At 53.1% G+C, this 22,607-nt stretch overlaps 1 protein-coding gene across 15 annotated transcripts; it reads left to right on the forward strand.

Annotated features, from left to right (window-relative positions):
• The first annotated feature begins 1,680 nt into the window (after positions 1-1,680).
• LOC112912589 (SLAM family member 9-like) lies at positions 1,681-22,048 on the forward strand. Of its 15 annotated transcripts, XR_011996286.1 has the most exons (8): positions 1,694-1,875; positions 5,333-5,695; positions 7,228-7,524; positions 9,001-9,140; positions 9,314-9,404; positions 14,337-14,440; positions 16,358-16,485; positions 18,114-20,546. XR_011996286.1 is itself a non-coding variant. In XM_072732569.1 (6 exons), exons 1-5 carry the CDS (start codon positions 1,803-1,805, stop codon positions 9,370-9,372), a joined length of 924 nt encoding a protein of 307 aa, XP_072588670.1. In that variant the 5' UTR covers positions 1,681-1,802; the 3' UTR covers positions 9,373-9,404; positions 10,051-12,777. The 15 variants fall into 15 exon arrangements, 10 of the variants coding, with proteins under 10 accessions (XP_072588670.1, XP_072588671.1, XP_072588668.1 ...); XR_011996282.1 differs by having other exon boundaries at positions 9,009-9,140; positions 14,337-16,485; positions 18,114-22,048; XM_072732569.1 differs by lacking the exons at positions 14,337-14,440; positions 16,358-16,485; positions 18,114-20,546 and adding an exon at positions 10,051-12,777 and having other exon boundaries at positions 1,681-1,875; positions 9,009-9,140.
• The last annotated feature ends 559 nt before the right edge of the window (positions 22,049-22,607 follow it).

Raw genomic sequence — 22,607 nt, forward strand, 5'->3', positions numbered from 1 at the left:
AGAGGGGGAAGCAGGGCTGTGGCTGCTGGTGCTACTGGGTGGTGGTGGTGGGGGTTGTTGTACTACATTTATACCCTCCTCCCAGCACAGCTGCCAGGCGGGCCCAATCTGTTGACACACGAGGCAGGTAGGCTTTGCCCACAGTAGCTCAGCTTCCTGGTGGAAGTGGGAGTGGCATCTCCCACCTGCCTTCCTGAAGCTCTGCCGCCAGCACACTGGTCTATCCTGTGCCCATCACACGCCCGGGGCCAGTGGGAGGGAGAAGGGAGCCCCCCTGAACCTGAGCCCAGGTGTCTTGTCGGGGAGACAGTGGGGGAGCAGGGAGTGCCCACATGAGCTGCTCCAGTCAGCAGCCTTGCAGGTCTGACTGCCTGCCTGGGGCTGGAGACACTGAGCTGTGGGTGATTCAGCCAGTGTGGCGGGGAGCTGTGATCTGCAAAGGGCTGGACGTCAGAAACTTCGAGATTGCAACCACAGGCTTGTATCCTCTACTGGTGGGTGTGAGAATGAGAGAGGCTGCCCTGGGTCAGGCCTGGCCTCCCTCCCCCTCAGTATGCCAGGGACTTGGGTCAGGAAAGACCAGTGGCCTAGAGCTGTAAAAAGTCCCTGGTGCTGGGCCAGCATGGAGGGCGTGCTGGCTGACCTTCCAGGGTCCTTGCCCAGCAGGTCCTCGGGGCTCCCTCAGGGCCCCCCTCCCCACCCTAAGCTGTGGTTTCCACAAGAAAATAGTCCTCACCCAGGAGGGCTCACCCAGGGCTGTGGGAATGGGGATGGGGACGGGGGCAGAGCCACTTGCTGCCCCTCCGCCTGAAGTGACCAGGGATTGAACTGCCTAGGTCTGGACTCCATCCCAGGGGTTTTTACCCACAAGGCTCAGGGACGCCCTGGGAAGGGATCTCCCAACAGTGGGTGGGAGCTGGGACAGGACAGGGCTGAGGGCTCTCTGGTCTGACGGGGCTCAGAGTGGGTCGGGGGAGCCCAGACTGGATGTGGGGACTTGCAGCCACATGGTGGGACAGGACAGGCTGTCCTCCTGTTGCCAGAGGAGCCTGTCCCTCTGCACCCCTGCCTGTGTCGGAGCGCAGGTCCATAGTGAGCAGAGCCTCCCAGGGAAGTGCTGGCTGGGGTGCTGCTCCTGGGGGGGCTGTGCCCTATGCATGGGGACAGGGCGGGCCCTAGACAGGAGGGACACGCCCATAGGGGCTGCGGGTGGAGGGTGGTGGACACTTCTCAGGAGAGCTTGGTTCTCGTGCTCACAGCTTCTTCCTTAGACACCCGGCAGTGATGCTCATAGAAACTCAGAAAGGAAATCTGACTGGTTAAATGGTGTAAAGACAGGACAGGCCCAAAGCAGGAGAGGTGCCCTGTCCTTGGCTCTAGGATGTGCCTCTGTGCCTGGCCATCGGCTGGTGCTTGCGAGCAAGGTCCGGGGCTGTTGGGGAGCCCAGGGACACAGGTCAGGGGCCCTAGGGGTGCAGACTGGGGAGGTGAGACCACCAGGCTGCTTGTGAGCACAGGGTTGGGGCCTCCCCTGCACTGGGGCTCCTAGAGGGGGGCTGTTCCTACATTTGCTCTGCAATGATCTCCTGATCCCACTGCAGGAGCTGAGATAACAGGAGACACCTGAATGTGCTAATCTCCAATGGACAGAGAGGTCCTAGGGCAGTAGGCCCTGCCCTTAGAGGGTGGGACTAGAGCTCAGGGCTCTTTGAGTGACGCCTTCCTCTCTTCCTCTGTGTTCTAGATGCTTCCCCTTCCCCCGCTCCCACAGCAGCGGAGGCCCAGCAGGGAGGCCGCCTGCCATGGGCCCCTGCTCAGGGGACCCCCACCTGGGCGGGGCCTCCTGGCTCCTAGGACTCACCAGCCTCCTCCTCAGTGAGTGGCCCGGGCTCCTGGGGAGGGAGGACCACCGGGCGGGCAGGGAGGCAGGAGCTGCGGGGCTGTCTGGTGTCTCTGGGGAGGAGCAGAGGAAGCAGCCCTGAGATATGGAGCACACGCGGTGCGTCTGGTTTCCAGCCCCGGCGGCGGGGGGAGGGGAATGAACACAGGAGCTTCTGGCGGAGGCCAGGCTGGGAGCCCTGACCCTGGCTGCCTGGCTGCAGGATGGAACCCCCAGCAGGGGTGAGGCCAGGGGAGCCCGCAGCCCCCTGGGGAGAGGGATGGGGGAGACCACGCAGGGGCTATGGGGACCCAGGGTAGGGACAGACACCCCCTGGCCTGCGATGCTCAAGGGACCGGGCAGCCCCTGCAGCTGCTGTGCCCGGGTGGGGCTGACTCAGAGCCCAGGGCTGAGCTGGAGAAGAAAGCAGGTGTCCTCTGGCTCCTGGGGCGACATGAGGCCTGATTATGGTGACATTCTGTTGGCAAAGGAAGGAAAGGCGGCCTCCAGAATTCAAGGGGTCTGTGCCCCTGCTGCATGTGAGACTGTGCCTGGAACAGGAGACTGAGGACAGCTCCGGGTGGGGGTGCCCTGGGGGGTCAGGAGGGAAGCAGAGGGGTTCCCGGAAAGGGAACTGAAAGAAGGTCTGTGCTAACAGCGCTATTTTCTGTGTCTTACCTCATCAGACCATCTGCTTTTGTGTAACAAGTAAATAAGAACTTGCGATAGCTTTTTATTGTCTGTGGTGTTTGATTTGAGCATACTCTCTGAGGGCGACTCCCATTCTACGAAATTTCTGGCATCACTGGGCTTCAGTAAAAAGGGTGTTTACACGTTAAGAACTGAGCTTTGCAGAACAGTGAGACCCTTTTAAGGAGTAACCTCATGTCAACAATATGTGGACTTTCACTTTTCAATTTTTTTAATCTGACACATAGAGTAAATTATAATTTCCTCCATAAGCTCTGGGTAGGAAGTGAAAGAAGAAAGAAAGAAAGAAAGAAAGAAAGAAAGAAAGAAAGAAAGAAAGAAAGAAAGAAAGAACCACAGAACACCTCAGACCCTGCTGACCAGACAGCAGTGCTGGGAGGGAGGAGCCCCTGGACAGAGCAGGGGAGGGGGGTGCAGGGCAGGGAGGGGAGGGGCCAGAGGGAGAGTTTAGGATTCCCTGTGGGGGAAGCAAGGGACTGGGGACAGGGAATCCAGCTCCAGGTCTGCTCTGCCCTGTGTGACCTGCACAGATTCACCCGATGGAGCCCCTCCTCTGGGAAAGGTCCCCTGGAAGTCCCCCCAGCTGTGACATCCTGGTACAGGGTGTGTCCCCCTGGTCTGGACTCTCCTGGGGCTTCTCCGAGCCTCTGCTCTATGTGGAACCTCCTGTCCTGTCCTAGTCCTGATCCTGACAAGTGCCGATAGCCAGGGAGCCTGTTTGGGGACCTTCAGAGCCAGGAGCCAGGCTTTTCGTCTCATGTCCTCATCCTTCCAAGAAGGGAGGGGTGCTCTCTCCAGGCCCCCTGGCGATCCCCTGGCCCTCTCCCCTCCCTGCCTCTGCTCCTGAGCAGGGGGTGCCAGTACTGTCTGAAGGAGCCCAGCTGCTCCCTGGTGTGGGGACGCGGAGGTGCAGGGCACCCTCAGGACAGGAACTGCAGGGGAGCCGATGAGAAGCTCCCAATTAAAAGCCTGGCCAGAGTACCCCAGCTTCTTTCTCCCTGCCCCGTTGGGCTGACCCCTCCGGCTGGGGCTCAGAGAGGGACACTGTGTGCTCAGGAGACTCAGGGAGCCGCCCTGGGGCAGGTGCCGTCCCGGAGACTGACCTGCTGCTCCTTGGGGAACAAGGGCTGTATCTCTGATTTATGCTTAGTGTCCTGTGTGTGCCACATTGTGCACATTTCACCATTAAATGAGGCCCGGGAGCTGACTGGGGTGGGGACGCAGGTCTACAGGACACTGTTCTGTCAGTGAATTCATGGGGGAGCCACCAGGTTCATTTACAGGAGAGATTCTCATTAAAATTAATATGGTATTGGAGGGCCCGAGTGGCCAGGGGGTAAGCGGCAGACTCTTGATTTGGCCTCGGTTCAGGATCTCAGGGTTGTTAATTGTGCCCCGGGTCAGGCTCCGTGGTCAGCAGGACGTATGCTTGAGTCTCTCTCCCCTGCCTCTCCACCACTTGCTCTCTGACGCTCTTTCTCTAATATCAATAAATCTTTAAGAAGAGATGTGGTCACTGTGTGTTGATGGCAAACCTAAGATTTATCAAGAAGAGTTCGCTGGGGTCTCTCAGGAGGGCAATGAGCGGAGGCCGGCAGGAGGGGACATGACCTGCTTTGATCGATTAGACTCCCCAGTCAGTTATCCCTGCACCTCCACACCTATGTGTGACATGTACACAACCGTGTGTGACGTATTTACCCACACGTCTAGCAAACATGCACTCATATGTGACATGTGTGCCCCATGTGCTTTATATGCACCCATGGGGGTCAGATGCTCCCCCATTGGATGATCTATGTCCCTGAGCAGAGAGTCCATCCAAAGCAGCTCAGTGTGACAGTGTTTGCAGGGTGGGGGGGGGGGGGCGGGGAGAAACTTCAGGGACATGAGAGGGAAGCAGACCTGCAAAAGGGGCCATGTACATGTGTTAAGTAAGAGACTTCCACATGTGCTGAGCACACAGACTGTTGGACAGAGGTGGCCCTCACCCCTCCCCATGTAGGCCTCTCCCCAGGTCAGCCCCCAACATGGCAGCGGGCTTTATCCCAGAGAGCAGGATACAGGGTGACTGCAAGACGGAGTCCCCCTCTGTGTGACCCGCTGTCCCTGAGGGCCGTCTACCACCTTAGCTGCTCCCTGCTCCCCAGAGGGGACTCCCTGGCTGCAGCCTCCACCCCAGGGGAGGGCGCCAGGGCCTGTGAGCAGGAGGGGTCTCTGCAGCCCAGTGAGCAGCTGCCTCCAGCAGAAATGCTCTTGGTAGGGACCGAAAATGTGCTAGAGCTGTTGTTGGTCCAAGTCCCATGCACTTCATCCTCTCGCTTTTAGGGGTCAAGACCCTGCAGGTGAGCGAGTTCGTGTGACCTGGTCAAGGGGACACTCCCCTGGGACAGGAGTGATTCCAGCATCACTTCACATTCATGCATCCCTGCCTTCCAGGAGTCAGGGAGCACACGGGAGGGATTTCATGACAAGATGGGTTCTAGGGGGGACACCTGGGTAGCTCAGCAGTTGAGCATCTGCCTTTGGGTTAGGTTGTGATCCCGGGGGTTAGGACTGGGTCCCGCATCAGTCTCCTTGCGGGGATCCTGCTTCTCCCTCTGCCTATGTATCTGCCTCCTTCCTTGTGTCTCTCATGAATAAATAAATAAAATCTTTTTTTTTTTTTAAAGATGTATTCTATGGTTTTCTCCTTTATTCCTACTGGAAAACCATTCACATTTTCTGTGTCCTATGCCCTAGGTGTCGGCAGCGCTGGGACCCAGACTTCTGGAAATGCTGTTTCCCTGAAGGGGACGCAAGGAGCTTCTGTGTCGTTTCATGTGATCAGAAATCCAGAGTTGCCTCCAGTAGATGAGCTGGAGAAGATATCATGGGGCATTGTATTCAGATCGAACTACATAGTCATGCTGCAGGTCTTTCCTGGGGCAGATGTTCCAGAATGGATCAACTGGCAGGACAAGTTCCAGAAGAGGGTCCATGTACTCAACATAACCACCCTGAGGATTGACAACCTGACCTTGGAAGACACTGGGCTATACCGGGCTCGAGACTCCTACACCAGAGGAAGACAATACGACCAGGATTTCCACCTGACTGTGTATGGTGTGTAGGCCCCTCCCCCAGCCCCAGAGCTCACCTCCTTCCTCTGTCCCTGGAGGGTCCCCGCGGCCCGCTCACAGGGCTCCCCCGAGACCCCAGCCTTCAGACTCTCTCTTCTCCCCTGGAATCAGATGCAGGGTGTTCACCACAAATGCAGGCAGAGCTGACAGTCACCCCAGGGATGGAATCACTTTGGTGCTTCGGGGGGGAACCCCTGTGGGGGGAAGTGGGGATTTTGCCTCAACACTACTGTCCCCACAGGACTCAGGGTTCTCAGGCTGTCCCTTAGCTGTCTGTGCTGCTGGGACAGGCAAGGATACCTCAGGGGCTCACCACACCCCACCTGAGGGTCCTACTGTGCTGTCGGGCAGGAGTCAGACCCCAGAGCCTGTGCCTTGAGGTCCGGGTGTGGGCAGGGCTGTGCTGGTCTCTGGAGGCTCCTGGGAGAATCCATTTCTTTTCCTGTCCCCCCTCCTGGTGGCACCTGCATTCCCTGGGTCGTGACCCTTTCCTCCACCTTCACAGCCAGCACTGCTGGGATGAGTGCCTCTGGCACTGGGTCCCTCAGACCTCCTCTCCTGCCTCCTTCTACTTGGGAGGACCCTGTGATCACATGGGGCCCATCAAGACATCCAGACCATCTCTGGTTTAGGCTCAGCTGGTTAGCAGCCTCAGCCCACCATTGACTTGGAATCTCAGACACCTTCAGGTTCTGAGGGTCAGCACTTCAGCATAGCTGGGGTCACTCATTGCAAAGTCGGATCCAGACGCCCACGTGTGGTTCTCCACCCTTTCCCCCGATCCCCTTTCAGCCTCAGCCCGAGCAGCTCACTCACAGACTCCACTGGCCCAGCTCTAACCCTCCACAGATATAGGAGTTCACATGGCAGTCCTTGCTCAGGATCTCAGGGAGCATCCTGCTCTCTCCCTGCACCCCCCTCTGCCCAGGGAGCTGTCTGCTCCAGAGAGAGTGGCCTTGGCAGCCTCAGGTCCGACAGATTCTAAGCATCTGTGTTAGCCTGTTAGCCTGTCCCTTGTCTTCATGGGTGGAACCAAAGTTCAGTGCATCTTCCAACCACACAGAGGGTGGTCTTTCCTAGGGGGCACCAAGGTGCCCCCCATAACAGTCTTTCCTGGTGGGTACATGGGGCCAATTTCAGGGCTTGGGCATCATCTGAGCATAAGCACAGGCAGGCTCTAGATCCTGATAAATCAGGCCCTAGACTTCTCTTTCTTCTAGGGGACACCTCACTTTCTTTAACTAATTAGTTGTGGGTCAGTGGGCTCCAGCATTTATTTCTTCACGTGATAGTTTTAGTCTTTCTCAATCTACAGAAGTCACATAGAGCTGAACTCACTGGCTCCATCCTTATGCACCTGCTGTATAATTGGTCACTTCTGTGTCATCTATAAAATGCTTTCACCATCCTGAGGGGGAGGAGGCCAGAGCTTCAGGGAGATTCCACAGGACAAAGCCTGAGGTGTGATATTTTCCACTCACATGACCCTCCGTCCTCTTGTCCTTCCTGCCGCAGAGCCCCTGCCCCTTCCCCAGATCAGGACCACGAATCTGTCCATCACCGCAGGCTGGTGCAACGTCACTGTGCAGTGTGACACCGTGGGAACCAGGGAGGACCTGATTCTGTCCTGGGAGAGCAGGGGACTCCCCAGGGAGCTGGAACAACGAGAGGCCACAGGACCAGCCCACAACCCCTGGACCCTGGCTCTGAGCCTGCCCCTGAGCCAGACCAACGCCAGCCTCACCTGTGTGTTCAGGAACCAGGTGGAACATAAAACTGCTACCTTGGATCTTGGGGACATCTGTGGCCACAGTAAGTGCATCCTGCAGAGGGGAGGGGCTCCTGATGCTCAGGCAGCCCTGGGTGAGGGTTTTCGGGTCTGTCCCTTTGTTTATGGCACCACCTGCCAGCTGGGCACCCCATCCAGAGTCTGGCAGGGACATCCACCTTCTTTTGCTCTTGGGTGTTGCTCCTGGGCTCTCTACCCCCACCCTCACCCCTGCTGGTCCAGGAAGCACCCAGCAGGGACCTCTGCCCACCCTCACCCATCATTCCCTGTGTCCAGGGTGGTTTTCAGGAGGGGAGTTGGGGGATGTCAGGGGTCTGTGCCACCACAGGGGGTGTGAGCCAGCGACACCTTCAGGATTGAGGGCGGGGGCTCCTCTGCCCAATTGTGGGCTCACGGATACAGGTCGCCCCACCTGCTGGCCTGGGTCCCGGATGTGCCCTGCTGTCCTCAGCCTCCAGCCTCTGGTCAGGCTCCTCCCTCTGCCCTCAGCCCTTCCAGGGCAGGATCCTCACTCCCCCTACTCCCATCCAGGGACCCCTTGGCTCCAGCTGGCTCTCGGCCCTGACACCCGAGCAGTCCCTGGGGCCACTGGGGGCAGGTGGAGCATGAGGAGAGTTTGACCCTGGGGTCTGGGCCTCGGGGCTCAGGCCCCGCAGGACCTGCGGAGTCCTGCCCTCACACCTGCCTCCTCTCAGGAGCCCCCAGGGGCCCCCACACTGAGAGTGAGGCTCTGGGCCAGGATGAGCCTCCTCTGCAGCCCCAAGCCCTGGATGGCAGCGGCCACATCTGCTTCTCCTGTGAATTCTTGTCTCTGCTCGGCCCCGGGCTGTTTGCTCAGAGTCCGTGTTTCCCTGAGTGAATGAGTGACCCGGTGCCCCGTGTGCTCCCTCGGCCCTCCCCCTCCTCCACCAGCTGCTGGGGCCCTGCTGCCTCAGTATCCCTGATCCCAGGGGAGCTCATTGCTCAGGGACCCACTGGACCCTCTGGAAAGAGGCCCTTGCCTCCCTCTCATCCTCCTACCTGGCTCCTCCCTGCTTGGTCCCCTTCCCACCTGCCCCAGTGGGTGCTGGTTCCAGGATTGGCGAGGTGCCCCCCTCCCTGTTCATGGCCCTCCTTCCTGGAAGGCTGCACCCACCCTGCCTGTCTGCTCCCTGCACTCCTCCCTCAGGATGAGGTTTCCCATCACCTCCTCCCGGAGGCCCTCCCTGACCACCTGAGTACAGGCTGGGAGCTCCTGTGCCCTGGGATGGCTCTGGCTAGCTCCCTGTGGCACCTTCTCACCGTCCTCCCACAGAGGTGTCCTAAGGGATTGGGCACCGTGTCCTGTTCCTCTCAGCACCCGGGCTTCAAGCAGGAGCTCAGGAAGTGTTGAGTGAAAGCACCTGCCATGCTGCTCCCTCCTCAGCTTCTGAGCAGGTGTCTCCAGATGTGTCCACATGCCGGGCAATGGGCATCTGTCCTCCTCTCGGTCCTTAACCTTCTCCATCCCTCTGTGCGAGGGAAGCAGATCTACAGGGACAGAGTGATGCTGACCATCTACCTGGCATCCTGGGGACTGTTGTGGTCCTGCTGCTGATCCTGGGAGTTGGACTGTTCCTCTGGAGGACACGAGTGAAGAAGAGCCTGGAGCCTGGGAGAGGCAGGTTGCACTTCTCCTCCCCGGGCCTTGGACCCTGGGCTCCCTTCCTCCTGCATTTACTGCTCAGGGATGTCACTGCAGGAGGCTGGTGGGGGCAGCCATGTCCTTGGGGTCATAGAGGGGAGGGTACAGGTCCAGGGCTCAGACTTTAGCTCCCTCTGTTTATGTTTCAGGTGCAGGGTCCCAGGAAGAGCATAGGGACCCAATGATGGCATCCACTCTGCAGAGCTGAGCCAGCAGGGGTCTGGAGACAGCAGGGACCAGGTGAGGCTGGGAGAGGGGGCATCCTGGGTCCTCCCACATCCCTGTGTGCCTGGGTATGTGCTTGTCAATCCCCATCATCCACAGGGTCTGACCCTGATGCCCCTGGAATCCTTCCCAGACATACAGTATTATCTACAAAATTCACTTTGGGGCCCATGTAGTGCTGGGTGATTAGTGGAGGTCATGTCAGCAGCATTGGGTCTGGGGGGTCCCTCTGGGGCCTCTCTGTCCATCTGCTGCTGTGGGAACCTCTGTCTGCATTCTAGGGTAGGGGTGCAGCACATCTAGAAGGGGAGAAGCTTCTCACTGTTTACAGTGAGGTCCGCAGGCCAGGCAGGGCCCTTATGTGGATTTAATTGGAAGAAGCAGGAGAATCCGGCCCTCTGGGGACACTTGTGTCATGGGCATGATGCTTGCAGCTCTGGTCTCACCTCTTCCTGCTCTGATTCCTCTGGTGAGGGACTGGATGGTCCAAGCATCAGTTAGTGTCTATGCTAAGTGGTTCTGCACACTTTCACCATGAGACACACACAGTGGTATAACAAGAGGGAAACTGAGTCAATGTATTGGTACCAACATGTTCCAGGTCGGCTCAGCCTCAGCCTGGACACCCCTGGATGGACTCTGCTCTCCTCCTCATCTATAGGACAGCAAACTACCTTCAGACCCTCGCCCCCTGGACGCACCACTGTGACTCACAGCCTCCCACCTGGACAGTCTGAACAGCAGCCCGCGGTCAGGCTGGGCCGAGAGCTATTCAGAGACGCGATGCCTCCGTGGTGGTCAGCGCCGGCCGAGTGCTGCTCTGTGGCCCGCACTGCTCTGACCTCGTGCAGGCTGGGACCTCCCGGGCCTCGTGCACACGCCGTGACGTGGGGGTCTTGTGCGCAGGGTCGGGTCAGTAGAAGGAGGCCTTGGAGGCTGACTCTGGAGGCCGCGCAGCTGGGAGCGCTGGGCCGGGACCCAGCCCGGGGATCGGGGCTCCAGGGCGCGGCTCCCCAGCCCTTGGCTGTCTGTCCCAAGTCCTGGCAAAGCTCCCTTCTGTCCTGTCCTGCTGCAAATGGCAGAGCCCCCTACTGTTCAGGAAGAAATGGAAGTTTCTGGGTCCTACCAGTTAGCTTTTAACAGGCTGTGTGGATTGACACCCGCCTCCCTCCTTCTCCTGCCCCGGGAGGATGCTGAGGTTCTGGGGTCTCAGTGAGGATTTCCCCCCCACTGTAGGGACCTTCTCTGGGGACGTGTCCTGTGTGCATTACTCTCCCTGGTTGTCTCTCTGACCTGTGCCCCTTCCCTGCCCTCACCCCATCTCCCTGCCCCCCGGTTCAACATCTGAGCCCGCTCCTAGGCCTCACCTCACAGGGCCCCTAGATCACCAGGAGGTGACCCTGGTGGTACCCTTTCATGTTCCACACCCTGTGCCCTCGGGTCCCTACTAGCCACTCTCCTGGATCCCCCCCCCCCACACCCACCTGCCACCCTCCCAGGCTCCTCAGCTGCCCCTCCAGGGCCCCTCTTCCCTCACTGGTGGTGCTCCTCAGGATTTGAGACAGCCTCCTTCCCATCTCCTGTGTCCTTTACTTCTGGGACCCCTGCTCCCAGGGCTCAGTGTCCCATCCCAGCAGAGATGCCTAGGCCTGCCTCCCCACCCGATGCCGTCTGCTAAGTCCCAGGCCCTGCACTGCAGCCCCTTGTCCTCATCCCTGCCCTTGTGTCCTCCCCCAGCCTCTCCCCCAGGGTCACAGCCCAGCTGCCCTTTCTGTAACACCTGGGATCTGGTGAGAAAGAGCAGGAGCTCCCCTCCCACAGGAAGGAATGCAGAAGTAATTACAATCGCACAGTAAATGTGCCTGTTTTGTTCATGGGAGAGGTGGGAGCAGTTCACCTGAACCCAAGAAAAATATGGTAAAGTCACCTCTTGGTATGGGACGACTTTTCTCTCCTTATGTGCTCTTCCACCATTCCCCCAGGTGACACAGCTCCCTGCTATTCACCCGAATTAGTAATTCAAGCAGGACAAACTGAGTCTCAAATGTCCCTTCCTCTCCATCTCCCAGCTGAGCCTCAGATTGCACTGGAAGCAGGTAGATCCCCTGAGAACAGAGGAAAGCAGAGAGGCTTGTCATCCCCAAACCTCCTCTTCTGCACAGGAGCCCGCAGGCATGCACACACACACACACACACACACACACATACACACACACACACACCACCTTCCAGCCACACAGCTGCATGTGCCTCAGGACGAGGGCTGTCCCACAGACACCTAGATCACAGTGTCAGCAGGACTCTGAGTATCTGAGGACATTGTCAACATCTGGAAGGTGGCAGAGCAGGTCGGTGTCTGAATCTGCATACACTTCTGAGCTCAGCTCCCTTCCCTGCAGGATCCCTAGGGCTCCCCCTTGGTGCTGGCGGGGAGCAGTAAACACCATTTCTGGTCCGTGGGAGTAGTAACCACAGCGGGTGCTCACTGCCTCAGTAGCCACACCGCACACAGTCTGTGACAGAAGTGTCCCAACTTCATGTTTGCATGGTTCCTGTGTTCAGTTTAGACCAGACAGTAAGGGTGTGAGGATGGAGGTGAGGGCTCGAAGCCACAGCACCTCCCACAGAGCCTCAGGGGCCCCCCCAGCACCCGGGCCCTGCCCCTGTCACCCATTCTGTTGAGCTCCACTAGATGCCTCCCCATCTCTGCAGAACACTCAAGACCCCGGTGCACTCCCCTCGACTGGGAGTACACACTTCTAAATCTGTGTTCCATTCCTGACTAGTGTGAGGGTGGGTCCCTTCTCTCCCTGTGGGCCTTCTGTCCTGCTGCCTTGCTGAACTCACGTATTAGTCCAGGGATTTTTCTGTAGAGTCCACGGGACTTTCTGTGCAGACAAACATATAAATAGTGTCTATGATAAACACAAGTTTTCTCTTTACCATTTTAATCTATATTTTATTTTATTTCTTTTTCTTGTTATTGTACTGCTCAGACTTGCAGGTGAATGCTGAAAAGCAGTGGGGAGAGCAAACAGCCTTGCCTCCTTCCTAATCTTAAGGGAAAAGCTTTCAGTTTTTCACCACTATTAGTGATATTAACTTCAGGGATTTTTGTCAATAGCTTTATTAGATTTATCAGTTTTACTCTCTCTGCTCTTTTCTTTCTTATTTCCTTTCTTCCACTTGCTCTGGGTTTAATTTGCTCTTATCTTTGTAGATTCATAAGGTAAATGCTTAAATTATTAACTTCAAGCATTTCTTCTTTTGCAACATCCACCTGTCATCATATATATTTCCCTAAAGCATTGGGTTAGCTTGTTTTCACTCATTTTGAATACTTGTATTTTTATATCCATTCACTTCAAATATATAAAATTTCCCTCGAGACTTCCTCTTTGAGTCATGAGTTATTAAGAAGTGATTTGTTTAATTTCTGCATGTTTTCAAATTTTCCTGTTATTAAATTCTACTCAAGAGGCACCTGCATAGCTTAGTGGGTTCAATGCCTGCCCTTGACCAAGGTCATGATCCTAGGGTCCTGGAATTAAGCCTTGCATCAGAATCCCTGCTTGGCAGGTGTCTGCTTCTCCCTTCCCCTTGCTCATGCTCTCTTTCTCTAATGACTAAAATATTTACAAAAATTTCTACTCTATTTCTATTATGGTCAGAGAAATATGTTATTTCAAATATTTAAAAATACTCACGGTTTGTGTTAGTACCCAGGATAAGACAATACTTTGGGGAGTTCTCCAGGTGCACTTGAAAGGAATGTGTTGTCTGGTGTTAGGGTTGAATATTCTCTAAATATCAATGAGTTTGAGTTGAGTCATGGTCGTATTTATCATGTGTGTTCTTGGTGATTTTCCATTCCCTTGGGCCACTCTCGGGGGAGGATGCTCTGCTCTCTGACTGTGGCAGTGGATCCATGTGCTTCTCCTTCAGATCTGTCAGCTTTGCTTCATGTGTTCGGTGCTTTGCTGTTAGGCACTCACACGTCGGCTTCTTCTCCCTTGTTGCATACTTGACCTTTCCTTATTATGTACTTTTCTTCTTCATCCCCAGAAATGTTCCTTGCTCTGAAGTCTTCTCTCTCTAATGTTAATTGGCCCTTCTAGAATTCTTTGGATTAGTGATTTTGTAGTGTGATAATTTATTATGTGTATCAACTTGGCTAGATTCCAGTGCTAAGAGTCACGGTCAAGCATTATTCTGGATGTTTATATGAGGAGATTGTGGATGAAATACACTTACAGGGATGAACGTTGAGTAAAGCAGACTGCCCTCCACAGTGTGGGTGGGCCTCATCCAATCAGTGGAAGGCCTGAGCAGGAGGAAAGACTGACCCCCCTGAGCAAGAAAGAATTCGACAGCAGGTGGCCATGGGACAGGCACTGCAGCACAGGCTCTTCCTTCTGTCTCCAGCCTGACCACCTTGGACTTGAACCCCAGCAGCGGATCTTCCCTGGGTCTCAGCCTGGCTCACCTGGTGCAGGCTCTAGACCCGTCAGCCTCTCTAGTCATGTGAGACCCTCCTGACAGTAAATGTCTCCATGCTTATCAAGATCCTATGACTCTGTTTCCCTGGAGAATCCTGACTCCTATCCACAGCCCAGCTTTCCCATTGTTTCTCTGCTAACCCAGTGCTATCAGGCCACACTGGGAGCTGTGGTTACAGGGTGACATGGGCCCTTCTGTATCCTGTTGTCTGGGTGCTCCTCCACCTAAGGTGCTGCCTGGCCATCCTCTCCTGGTCCTGCTCCTGCCCCATCCCAGCGCCCACAATGAATGGCCCCACAAAAACCACATCACCCTGCTCTCCGTGCAGGGCAGTGGTTTTCCCTCGGGTGATTTTCCTGAGATTCTCTCTCACCCTCTTCTCATCCTACCTTCTCTCCCACTCTTACTAACTGTCCCAGTGAGTGTCCTGCTCCCTTGTGGTCACAGGGGACCGGCCAGCCTGATGGGGATCCCAGGAGACGTTCTGTCCAATGAGACCACAGCCGGGGCATGAACATCACTCCCCAGAACTGGATGCAGAGGAAGAACAGGTGAGAAGGAGGAACTGGGCAGAGATGCCTGGACATGGTTGTCCTTCCAGCTCCTGAGGTTCTTGGGATAAGAAGAAGGTAACGCATGTTATCAGTGCTGCTCACTAGAGCAGAATTTCTTTCTTTTTTTAAATATTTTATTCAAATTCAATTTGGCAATATATAGTGTAACACCCAGTTAAAGGCAGAGTTTCTTTAAGAGTTTGAGTAAATTCTGTTTACAACAGTAAAGGACCAGCTAGAAGGAGAGAAAGGGTGACAAACATGGACAAAATTGTGCCCTGTAGCAGAGTCCAGCCACAGCCTGGCTCTTCACTTGCCCCACACCTGGGGGGAGGGGAGGGAGGCTTGAGGACACGAGAGGAGCCGAGTCCCCGGGAAGGCCAGGACCCGTGGTCCCCAAGAGCTGCGGCCCTGACCGTCCACCTTAGAGGGCTGCAGGAAGGGAACCTCAATGGCTCCACGATGCAGACAAATCCAGGGGATGAGACCTGAGGCTCCATAAATCTCTCAGTGGATCAGTCCTTCCACTGCGCCCCCATCCAGGTGCAGTGGGGGGACCCAGGAGCCTCGGGCACCTCTAGTCCCTCTGCCTTGTCGCTCCCTTCTGAACCTCCACATTTGTGGGCATCGGTGGTATGGACCAGATGCTGGGTCCTCGTCAATCGACTCTCTTCCAGCTTGTAAAGTTCCTGCTTCCTGACTTCTTTTGCAAAAGTGAACAGATGGAGCGTGTGTGAGGATGGATCTGTCCTCTGCTTGCTTCCCCTTCTCAGCTGCTGCCGGTGCTGCTCACCAATGCTGCTCGCGCTCAGGGGCGGCCTTAGTCTCAGTGCTGTTTCTCCCTCAGGAGCCTGTGGGCAGCCTGAGGTTAGAAGCCTCATCTTGTTCTCTGTCATATTACCTATGACTTCTACAGAGTTGCTTCCTGGTAGCTGTTAACAATTGTGGTTTGGAAGATGTGAAACATTTGCTTAGACATAAATTGTCCCTCTCTGGACTGCTAGGGGAGACCAACCAAGCCTGCATATCAGATCCACAAAGTTGAGTGTCACTGTCCCTGCTGACCCCCTACTCAGAGGTGCCCACCAGTTTCTGCCTGGAGAAGTTCCAGGGCCTCCCATGAACGGATCTGCACAGTGTGCATCCAGCTAGGGGAACCCAGCAGTGTGTGACTCACTATATGCTGCTAGGATCATGTTTCACTCCATCTGCCCTCATGCTGCTATTCCAAAGGGACTCCATCACATCAGTCTGGCCAAGTGAGAAAGAAGTAGGCAGCACACTAGTTGTCCTGGCACCAAGAAAGGTACCAGAAATGGATTATAAATCCCATGAAAATCAAGGGTCTTGACATCATAGTGAAGTTTTTAGGGGTCCAAGCATTTGAGGGAATAGCAGGATATCCCTCCAAATTGAAAAACAAATTAGTCTTCCACATATGCCCTGTCATGAGGAAAGAGATATGGTGTTTTCTAAGCATGTTTGTGTATCTGGAGTCACATTTATCACAACTGGGTGTGCTATGTCACTGTATTTACCAGTAATCAACACAACAGCCAACTTGGAAGAGTAAGAGAAGATTGCTACCTGGTGCGGGCTATAAGGTAAGTAGCTCTGCTTTTGACTCTTATGGTCCTGGAGCCCCACAGGTGTTTGAAGTGATATTGAGCTATTTAATTGCTCCTTGGGGCCTGATAGAAGCCTCTGATATTAAGCAGAACCACATCTTCTTTGGAAAGTAATTTTTATCTCATATAGTTTTAGGCTTGATGTTGGGCTCTAGGAGACACTCAGCCGTGCACCTTGGGACACACCAAATGACTGTGTTCCCCTGCCAATTGTCCTCAGCTGCACATTTCCTGATCCACAAAATCATACAATCAATCATGTCTTGTTCTCTTCCATTATCACAAGGAAGTTACATACAAGCCTAGGCCCCAGCAGGACCTGGTGACACTACGAAGTTGCACAAATGGGCCCCTTACAATCCCGATGCGTCTGCTCTTGCTGCCAAGACCATCTCTAATGCTGGTGGAGACAGGGTGAGAGGACATATGGAGATCCACAGAGCCTATATCTGCACGTGGTTAAATCCTAAGTAAAACATAATCAATTGTCCTAACTTGAAATCTTGTCCTGGTAGCATACTGAGTGAGTACATTCCAAAAAGTCACTCATGAAGCTATGAGCTAGACATTGGTGTTCACCCAATGGAACCACCTGTCCTTAAGAATTCAGAAACTTTGCTGGGTGGGGAAGGAGGCCTGTGGCCAACTCTGGGCTGATGGGGGCCTCCTCCCTGCTCCACTGGCTGCCCAGAGTCTTCTGAAGCTTGCCTGGTGCTGACAGAGGAACTTCCACCAGGCTGTTCTGGCTCTGCTCCTGGAGGACACCTGGTCCCAGGAGCAGCAGACATTTGCAGAAGCACAGTGCCAACAATGAAAGACAGGCCACAGTGTGGTTAGCAGGTGGGGAAGTGACAGGTAGAGAAAGTCTGCAAGGTCTGCTATCAGAGACCATGTATGAGTTTAAAGCTACAAGTGCTCTTTCTCTGTGAAGTCAATGCCTGGTGGGATTCCCACGAGCGTTTGGAAAAGTGAGACTTGCACGTGAGGCTTGTGAGTACATATCAACCATAGGGAAGGAGAGGCCTCTGCAGATGTATGGGGATTTACTAGAGAGTGACAAAAAGTTGCAGAGCATTATGGGAGAATCTTTAAGCAAGTCTTACAGGTGAGGCCTGGGCTTCAGTAGTCCAGCCTGCAAATTACAGTACAGCAGATTTGAGGATGAAGTTGAGATGCTGGCAGTTCACCAGCAACTTGTTGGGTGGGGCACATCAGTCAGGATCAGGGATTGGGAGGCAAATGCAGGTATGCTAAGCCCCTAAAGTTAGATTTGTGCAAATCAGCCTTCTGGTTGATTTCTTCTGGGGAGACAAGGAGTGTCCACCTCTAGCCTCAGAAGCAGCCTCAGCCCAGATATGTAGGGAGCACTGTCAGATGCAAAGGCCACTAATTAATCTTTGTGCACGTGGGATGGAGCAAGGAGTTGCCACAGGTATGAGCACCTGCCCTTAGTACCTAGCAGTCCTCATGCATGTCGTGTAGATTCAGGCAAATCAAAGTGCTGCCTGGATCCTGGAAGGCAGAAAGTCCTAGTGGCTTGTTTCAAGTTGAGGCAAGAAAGTATAATATCAGCACAAGCACCAGAAGCAAATCCTACCCTGGGAGTCCAGGAATTAAAGCCAGGAAATGAAGAGGTGTCAGGGTGATAGGAAGTTTGAGACGGAGAGGTAAAAGACCTGAGTAGATAAACGTTTCTGCTCCCCTTGGCAGAAGGATGCAGTCTTCCAGCGTCGGCCCTGACCTGCAGCGGGCAGGCTGGATGAGCAGACCTGCTCTAAAGCCCAAATGTGGCTGGTTTTGATCCAATAACGGTGGCACATGTCCTGCTGGAAATCCCAGCACCTCCTGCTGGTAGAGGGGGGACCCTGCCTGACTGGGTTGGACAGGTGAAGCCATGTTTGGTGAGCCAGTGCCCAAGTTCTACCTATTCCTCCCCCCCTCGTTAGGAAAAGGACAATGTGTGAGATCCCACAGGACAGGACAGCCCTGTGTCACAGCTAACTATTGTGGTTTGTCTCCTCATTTCCCACCCTGGGGGACAGAATGTGCAGGGAGCTACAAGTACTCCTCCAAGAAGATGTGATAAGACACAGAAAGCTTTATTCACCAAGATTCCAGAAGTTCGGGAGGCAGACCGGTCCAAGGAGGACACAGGACAAGTATTCAGAGCGGAGAGACTGTACTCCCCTTTGAAGGAAGTCTACTTGTTAGGGGAGGCTGTCTTGGTGAGGAGGTGCACCGTGAGGGGTGCCGGCAAGGCGGTCAGGCCATGCATCAGCCCCCTTAGGGCCACCTCCGGATGCCAGATGGAGTCACCAAGCTGGCCAGGCAATTCGCTCAAGTGGAGCATTTAGGTGGGATGCAAAAGTGGCAGATCTGAAGCCCGTCTGGGTTCCTAATGGAGAAAGCAGAAAGGGGGCCACGAGGCTGCAGATCTCAAACGTTACCGAAGCCTGAGGTCAGGTTGTTCATCATGGGCTGCAAAAGTGAGGTTCAGGCTAAGTTTAATGAAGTTCCCATCTGAGTTACATAAAGATGACATTCCAAGAGCTGCAGGAGCAGATGAACTCCTGGCCATTGGGTTTTCAGGGAGCCCGCAGCAACACGAATCGGTCATGCCTCTCGCAGGAACTGAGCTGGTGTTCCTCCTCCTCTGAGCCAGGGCCACCCCCCCCCACCACGGCCGTGACCCCAGACAGAGCCCTTCACTGTGAACCCTACAAAGGAAATGAATCAACAACTTCCCAGAATATTCTGAACAACCACTTCTCTCTCTCTCACCTCGCCCAGCCCACGTGACTAGCGAGCATTTCCCTTGGACTTTTCTTTTTAGTTTGACTTGTACTCTGTCCAGAAGAAAACTCAGTCTCTCCCTCGATGCTGTGTCACAGAAGCTGTCTGCAACCGCTTGCGCCATGTTTCACACATCTCTGCTTCTGAATATTCTCTACAAGCCAAGTCTAGGGTGGATGATTGGGACAGGAGAGAGGGAAAGTCTTTCCCCTGGACAAATTCCTTTTCGTCAAAGCCAACAAGTGGACTCGAATGCACTGGGTAGTCATCAGGGCAGTAAACGAAACAGGATGACATCTTCATATATCAAACTGACAATCAGGAGAATAATGTCCAGCATTGGCGAGGCTCTGGGAGAATGGGAACTTGTGTACATGGCGGTGGGAATATAAACACTCACAGTCTTTCTGGGGAGTGAGCTGACAGTATGTTGTAAATGTAGGATGCACTTTGACCTCGACATTTAAAAAAAAAAGATTTTATTTATTTATTTATTTGAGAGAGAGGAAGTGAAAGAGATGAGCAAGGTAAGGAGCAGAGGGAGAAGCAGGGTCCCCACTGAGCGGGGAGCCCGATGTGGGACTCAATCCCAGGACCCTGAAATCATGACCTGAGCCGAAGACAAATGCTTCACCAACTGAGCCACCCAGGTGCCACCATTTTGACATTGAAATTCTACTTACAGGAACACATTGCAACAGGAGCAAAGCCTTATCAATGCTCAAAGAAACATGTTTAAGGATGCTATTGCTGGAACCACTAGTTGCCTACCCAGTGTCTATTCTTTCCCTTTCTAACTGTATATTTGGTGGTAATTAGGTCAGTTATGAAACAGACATTTCCCAGACCTTTGCAAGACAGAGGGCTAACAAAATGCAAGGAAGAATTCATTGCGTGGAACTTGAGGAAAAGCCCTCTCACCCTTCCCCTCTTTTCTTTTTTGTGGTGTCTAGACCTTGTACATGATGGCTAGAGCCATAGCAGCCATTTTGTGACCTTGAGGCAGGAAGCCACACACTAAGGAACAGAAAAATGCAAGAAGTGTAGGACCTCGATACCCCATTTCTGCCCTGAATTGCTTGCCTAGAGATTTTTTCTGAACACCAGAGAAAAACTATGGCTTGTTTAGGTCAGCATGATTAGATCTCTTTCAAGGGCAGCCAAGTGTGCAGGAGCCCCCTCTTCTTCAGGGTTTCACAGTTGGCTGCCAACCGCAGTCAGGAAGTAGATGATGCATGCATTCTGATGCATGCTCAGAAGCTCAGTAGGAGGTGGCCCCATGATGTGTCACAGTGCCTATGTCATTCCTCTCTCTTCCTCTCATCACATGGGCATTTTATCATCTCACAACATCATATGAAGAAGGGTGAGTGTAGGACAGTACAAAATTTTGAGAGACCACATTCACATTGCTTTTATTACAGCATATTGTTATGATTGTTCTGTTTTTATTAGTTACCACTGTTAATCCGTAGCTGTGCTTAATTTGTAGATTAAAATTTATCACAGATATATGTGTGTATAGGAAAAAACAGTATATATAGGGTTCAGTACTCTGTGCTTTCAGGCATCATCGGGGGTCTAAGAATGTATCTCCCAGGGAAGGGACCCTTACTGAATTCTTAACAACGCTGGTTGGAACATTGCTTTAAAATAGAAGAATAATATAAGCAGTCTAAATATCCCTGGCTTCCCCTTTCTTGAGGTTTCCCAGCTCTGGTCTCAGTAGGCAACACCCTGACCCTCAACCTCTTTCTCATAGCGAAACTTGAGCTTAGCTCTGCTTGCACACATTCCTCCCACAGTGCCAGAGAATCAGATGTGTAATTCAAATATTTCTAAATTCTTGGTAAAGAAGACATAGAGTCAACCAGAATCAAGAATTATAAGCTGTGTATAAAACCCAAAATTATATAAACAAAAACTGAGAAGTCAGAGAGAGAGCAAACATGCTCCATTTTCACTGAACTAGGAGCAGAAATAGCCATCTGGTCCTAGCATTGAGTAGGGACAAAGTAGGCTTAAACTCATTATTTACAGGAAACTGCTAGTAAAATTGAAAAAGGATGTTTACCTTCAGAATCATTGGGAGGCAGAGAGGCAAAGAAAGTCTGTGTAAGTGGTCCATCAATTGTATGGCAAAATGGCAAAAGATAAGTTAAAATACTTTCAGTGGGCAATCTCACACATAATAACATATTTATTAATTTGTGAATTGCACATTTTAAAGCAGATGCCACAAATTAAACCTGGTAAAAATAGGAGATATCCATATCCAAGAAACAAACAATATTTTAATATCTGGCAGTTTGTGATGGCTTCATACAACATTAGCTCATCCTCCAAGGCTCAGAATGTGTTTGGAGTAAGAGCTCTATCACAGCAGTAGAGGCAAAGCTGTATTTCATACAGTCTTCTTGACTAGTTGACAAGTTTAAATTTTTGAATAAAAAAATCCAGGGCAGGGGGATCCCTGGGTGGCTTAGCGTTTTAGCGCCTGCCTTCAGCCCAGGGCCTGATCCTGGAGACCCGGGATCGAGTCCCACATCGGGCTCCCTGCGTGGAGCCTGCTTCTCCCTCTGCCTGTATCTCTCTGCCTCTCTCTCTGTGTCTCTCATGAATAAATAAATAAAATCTTAAAAAAAAATCCAGGGCAGGGACATCTAAAAGCTAGGGGAATTTAGAATGTTTACATCATTCCTCTATATAAAGCCATGTTACACAAACATCCATGTCTGTTAGAAATACATGTGGGGGCTAGTCAGAGAGATCTCATCCTGGTGACTTCAACAGATGGGAATCTGTGGTGAGCTTCTTGTCTAATTTAATTAGGTCATCTGTTCTGCCTCATAATTAGCAGACAAAGAACTCTGCCAGGCGCCAAAGAAGGGCCTGCTCCATCTTTTTTTTGGTTCTTGTCTCATGTGTGTTATCTTCAATCTATGAATGTTTGGGACTATTTGTTGAGAAACAAATCAACCTGGTCAGTTAAGAAACATCCACACTCCCTAGACGGCAGGAATCTGGAATTGACTCAGTGAAAGCAGGGCCACTCAAGGGGTAGTTCACTCACACATGACTCTGACCAACAGATCAAACCAGGGTGCCAGGCAAATTCTATTACATGTTCAAAGAGGGCTTTTTCCCTGATCAAAATAAAAATATAAATAGATGTATATTCATATTTTCTTTGTATACCGCAGTGGATCATCTCACATTGACACACTTTGGAGACCAGTACTTTATCTACAAAGATAAAGATAAAGATAACGTTTTCATTTTATTTTAAAATGTACAGAAAAACATACACAGAGGAACCATATGTGAATGCTTGTGAGTGCCTAAAGCATGGGCGGGAGACCTGAATAGACATTTTTCTAAAGACACGCAGATGGCCGATAGGTGCATGAAAGATGCTCAGTTTCACTGATGATCAGGGAAATGTAAATCAAAACCTCCACCTGTTGAGGGAGGGGGATGTGCAGGGCGGAGGGAGGGCTTGTGGGGGGTGCAGGGTGAGGCGAGGCAGAGGGAGAGACTTGTCCCAGCCCACGACAGGGATGAAACGGGGAAGAGAAACTCAAGGTTCCACACTGTGGACTCCTTGTGGGGCAAAGTGTTTCCTTTTCAGACCCAGACGCTCCAGGACAGCCTCCCCCTTCGTGGGGGGCAGATCAGAGGGGTGGCTCTGGGGTAGATGTGACCAGAGCGGGGGTGCTCAGGAGGCAGGTATGAGGGAGGAG

The sequence above is a fragment of the Vulpes vulpes genome, chromosome 13, assembly GCF_048418805.1.
Source record: "Vulpes vulpes isolate BD-2025 chromosome 13, VulVul3, whole genome shotgun sequence".
Lineage (NCBI taxonomy): Eukaryota > Metazoa > Chordata > Mammalia > Carnivora > Canidae > Vulpes > Vulpes vulpes.

What these genes read in the sequence shown, in the direction of transcription:
- LOC112912589 (XM_072732567.1), top strand. Translation starts at nt 1,803, where the DNA reads ATGGGCCCCTGCTCAGGGGACCCCCACCTGGGCGGGGCCTCCTGGCTC. An exon ending in ACTCACCAGCCTCCTCCTCA is followed by an intron (nt 1,876 to 5,332) that starts GTGAGTGGCCCG and finishes CCTATGCCCTAG; the next exon opens with GTGTCGGCAGCGCTGGGACC. An exon ending in TGGGGACATCTGTGGCCACA is followed by an intron (nt 7,525 to 9,005) that starts GTAAGTGCATCC and finishes GTGCGAGGGAAG; the next exon opens with CAGATCTACAGGGACAGAGT.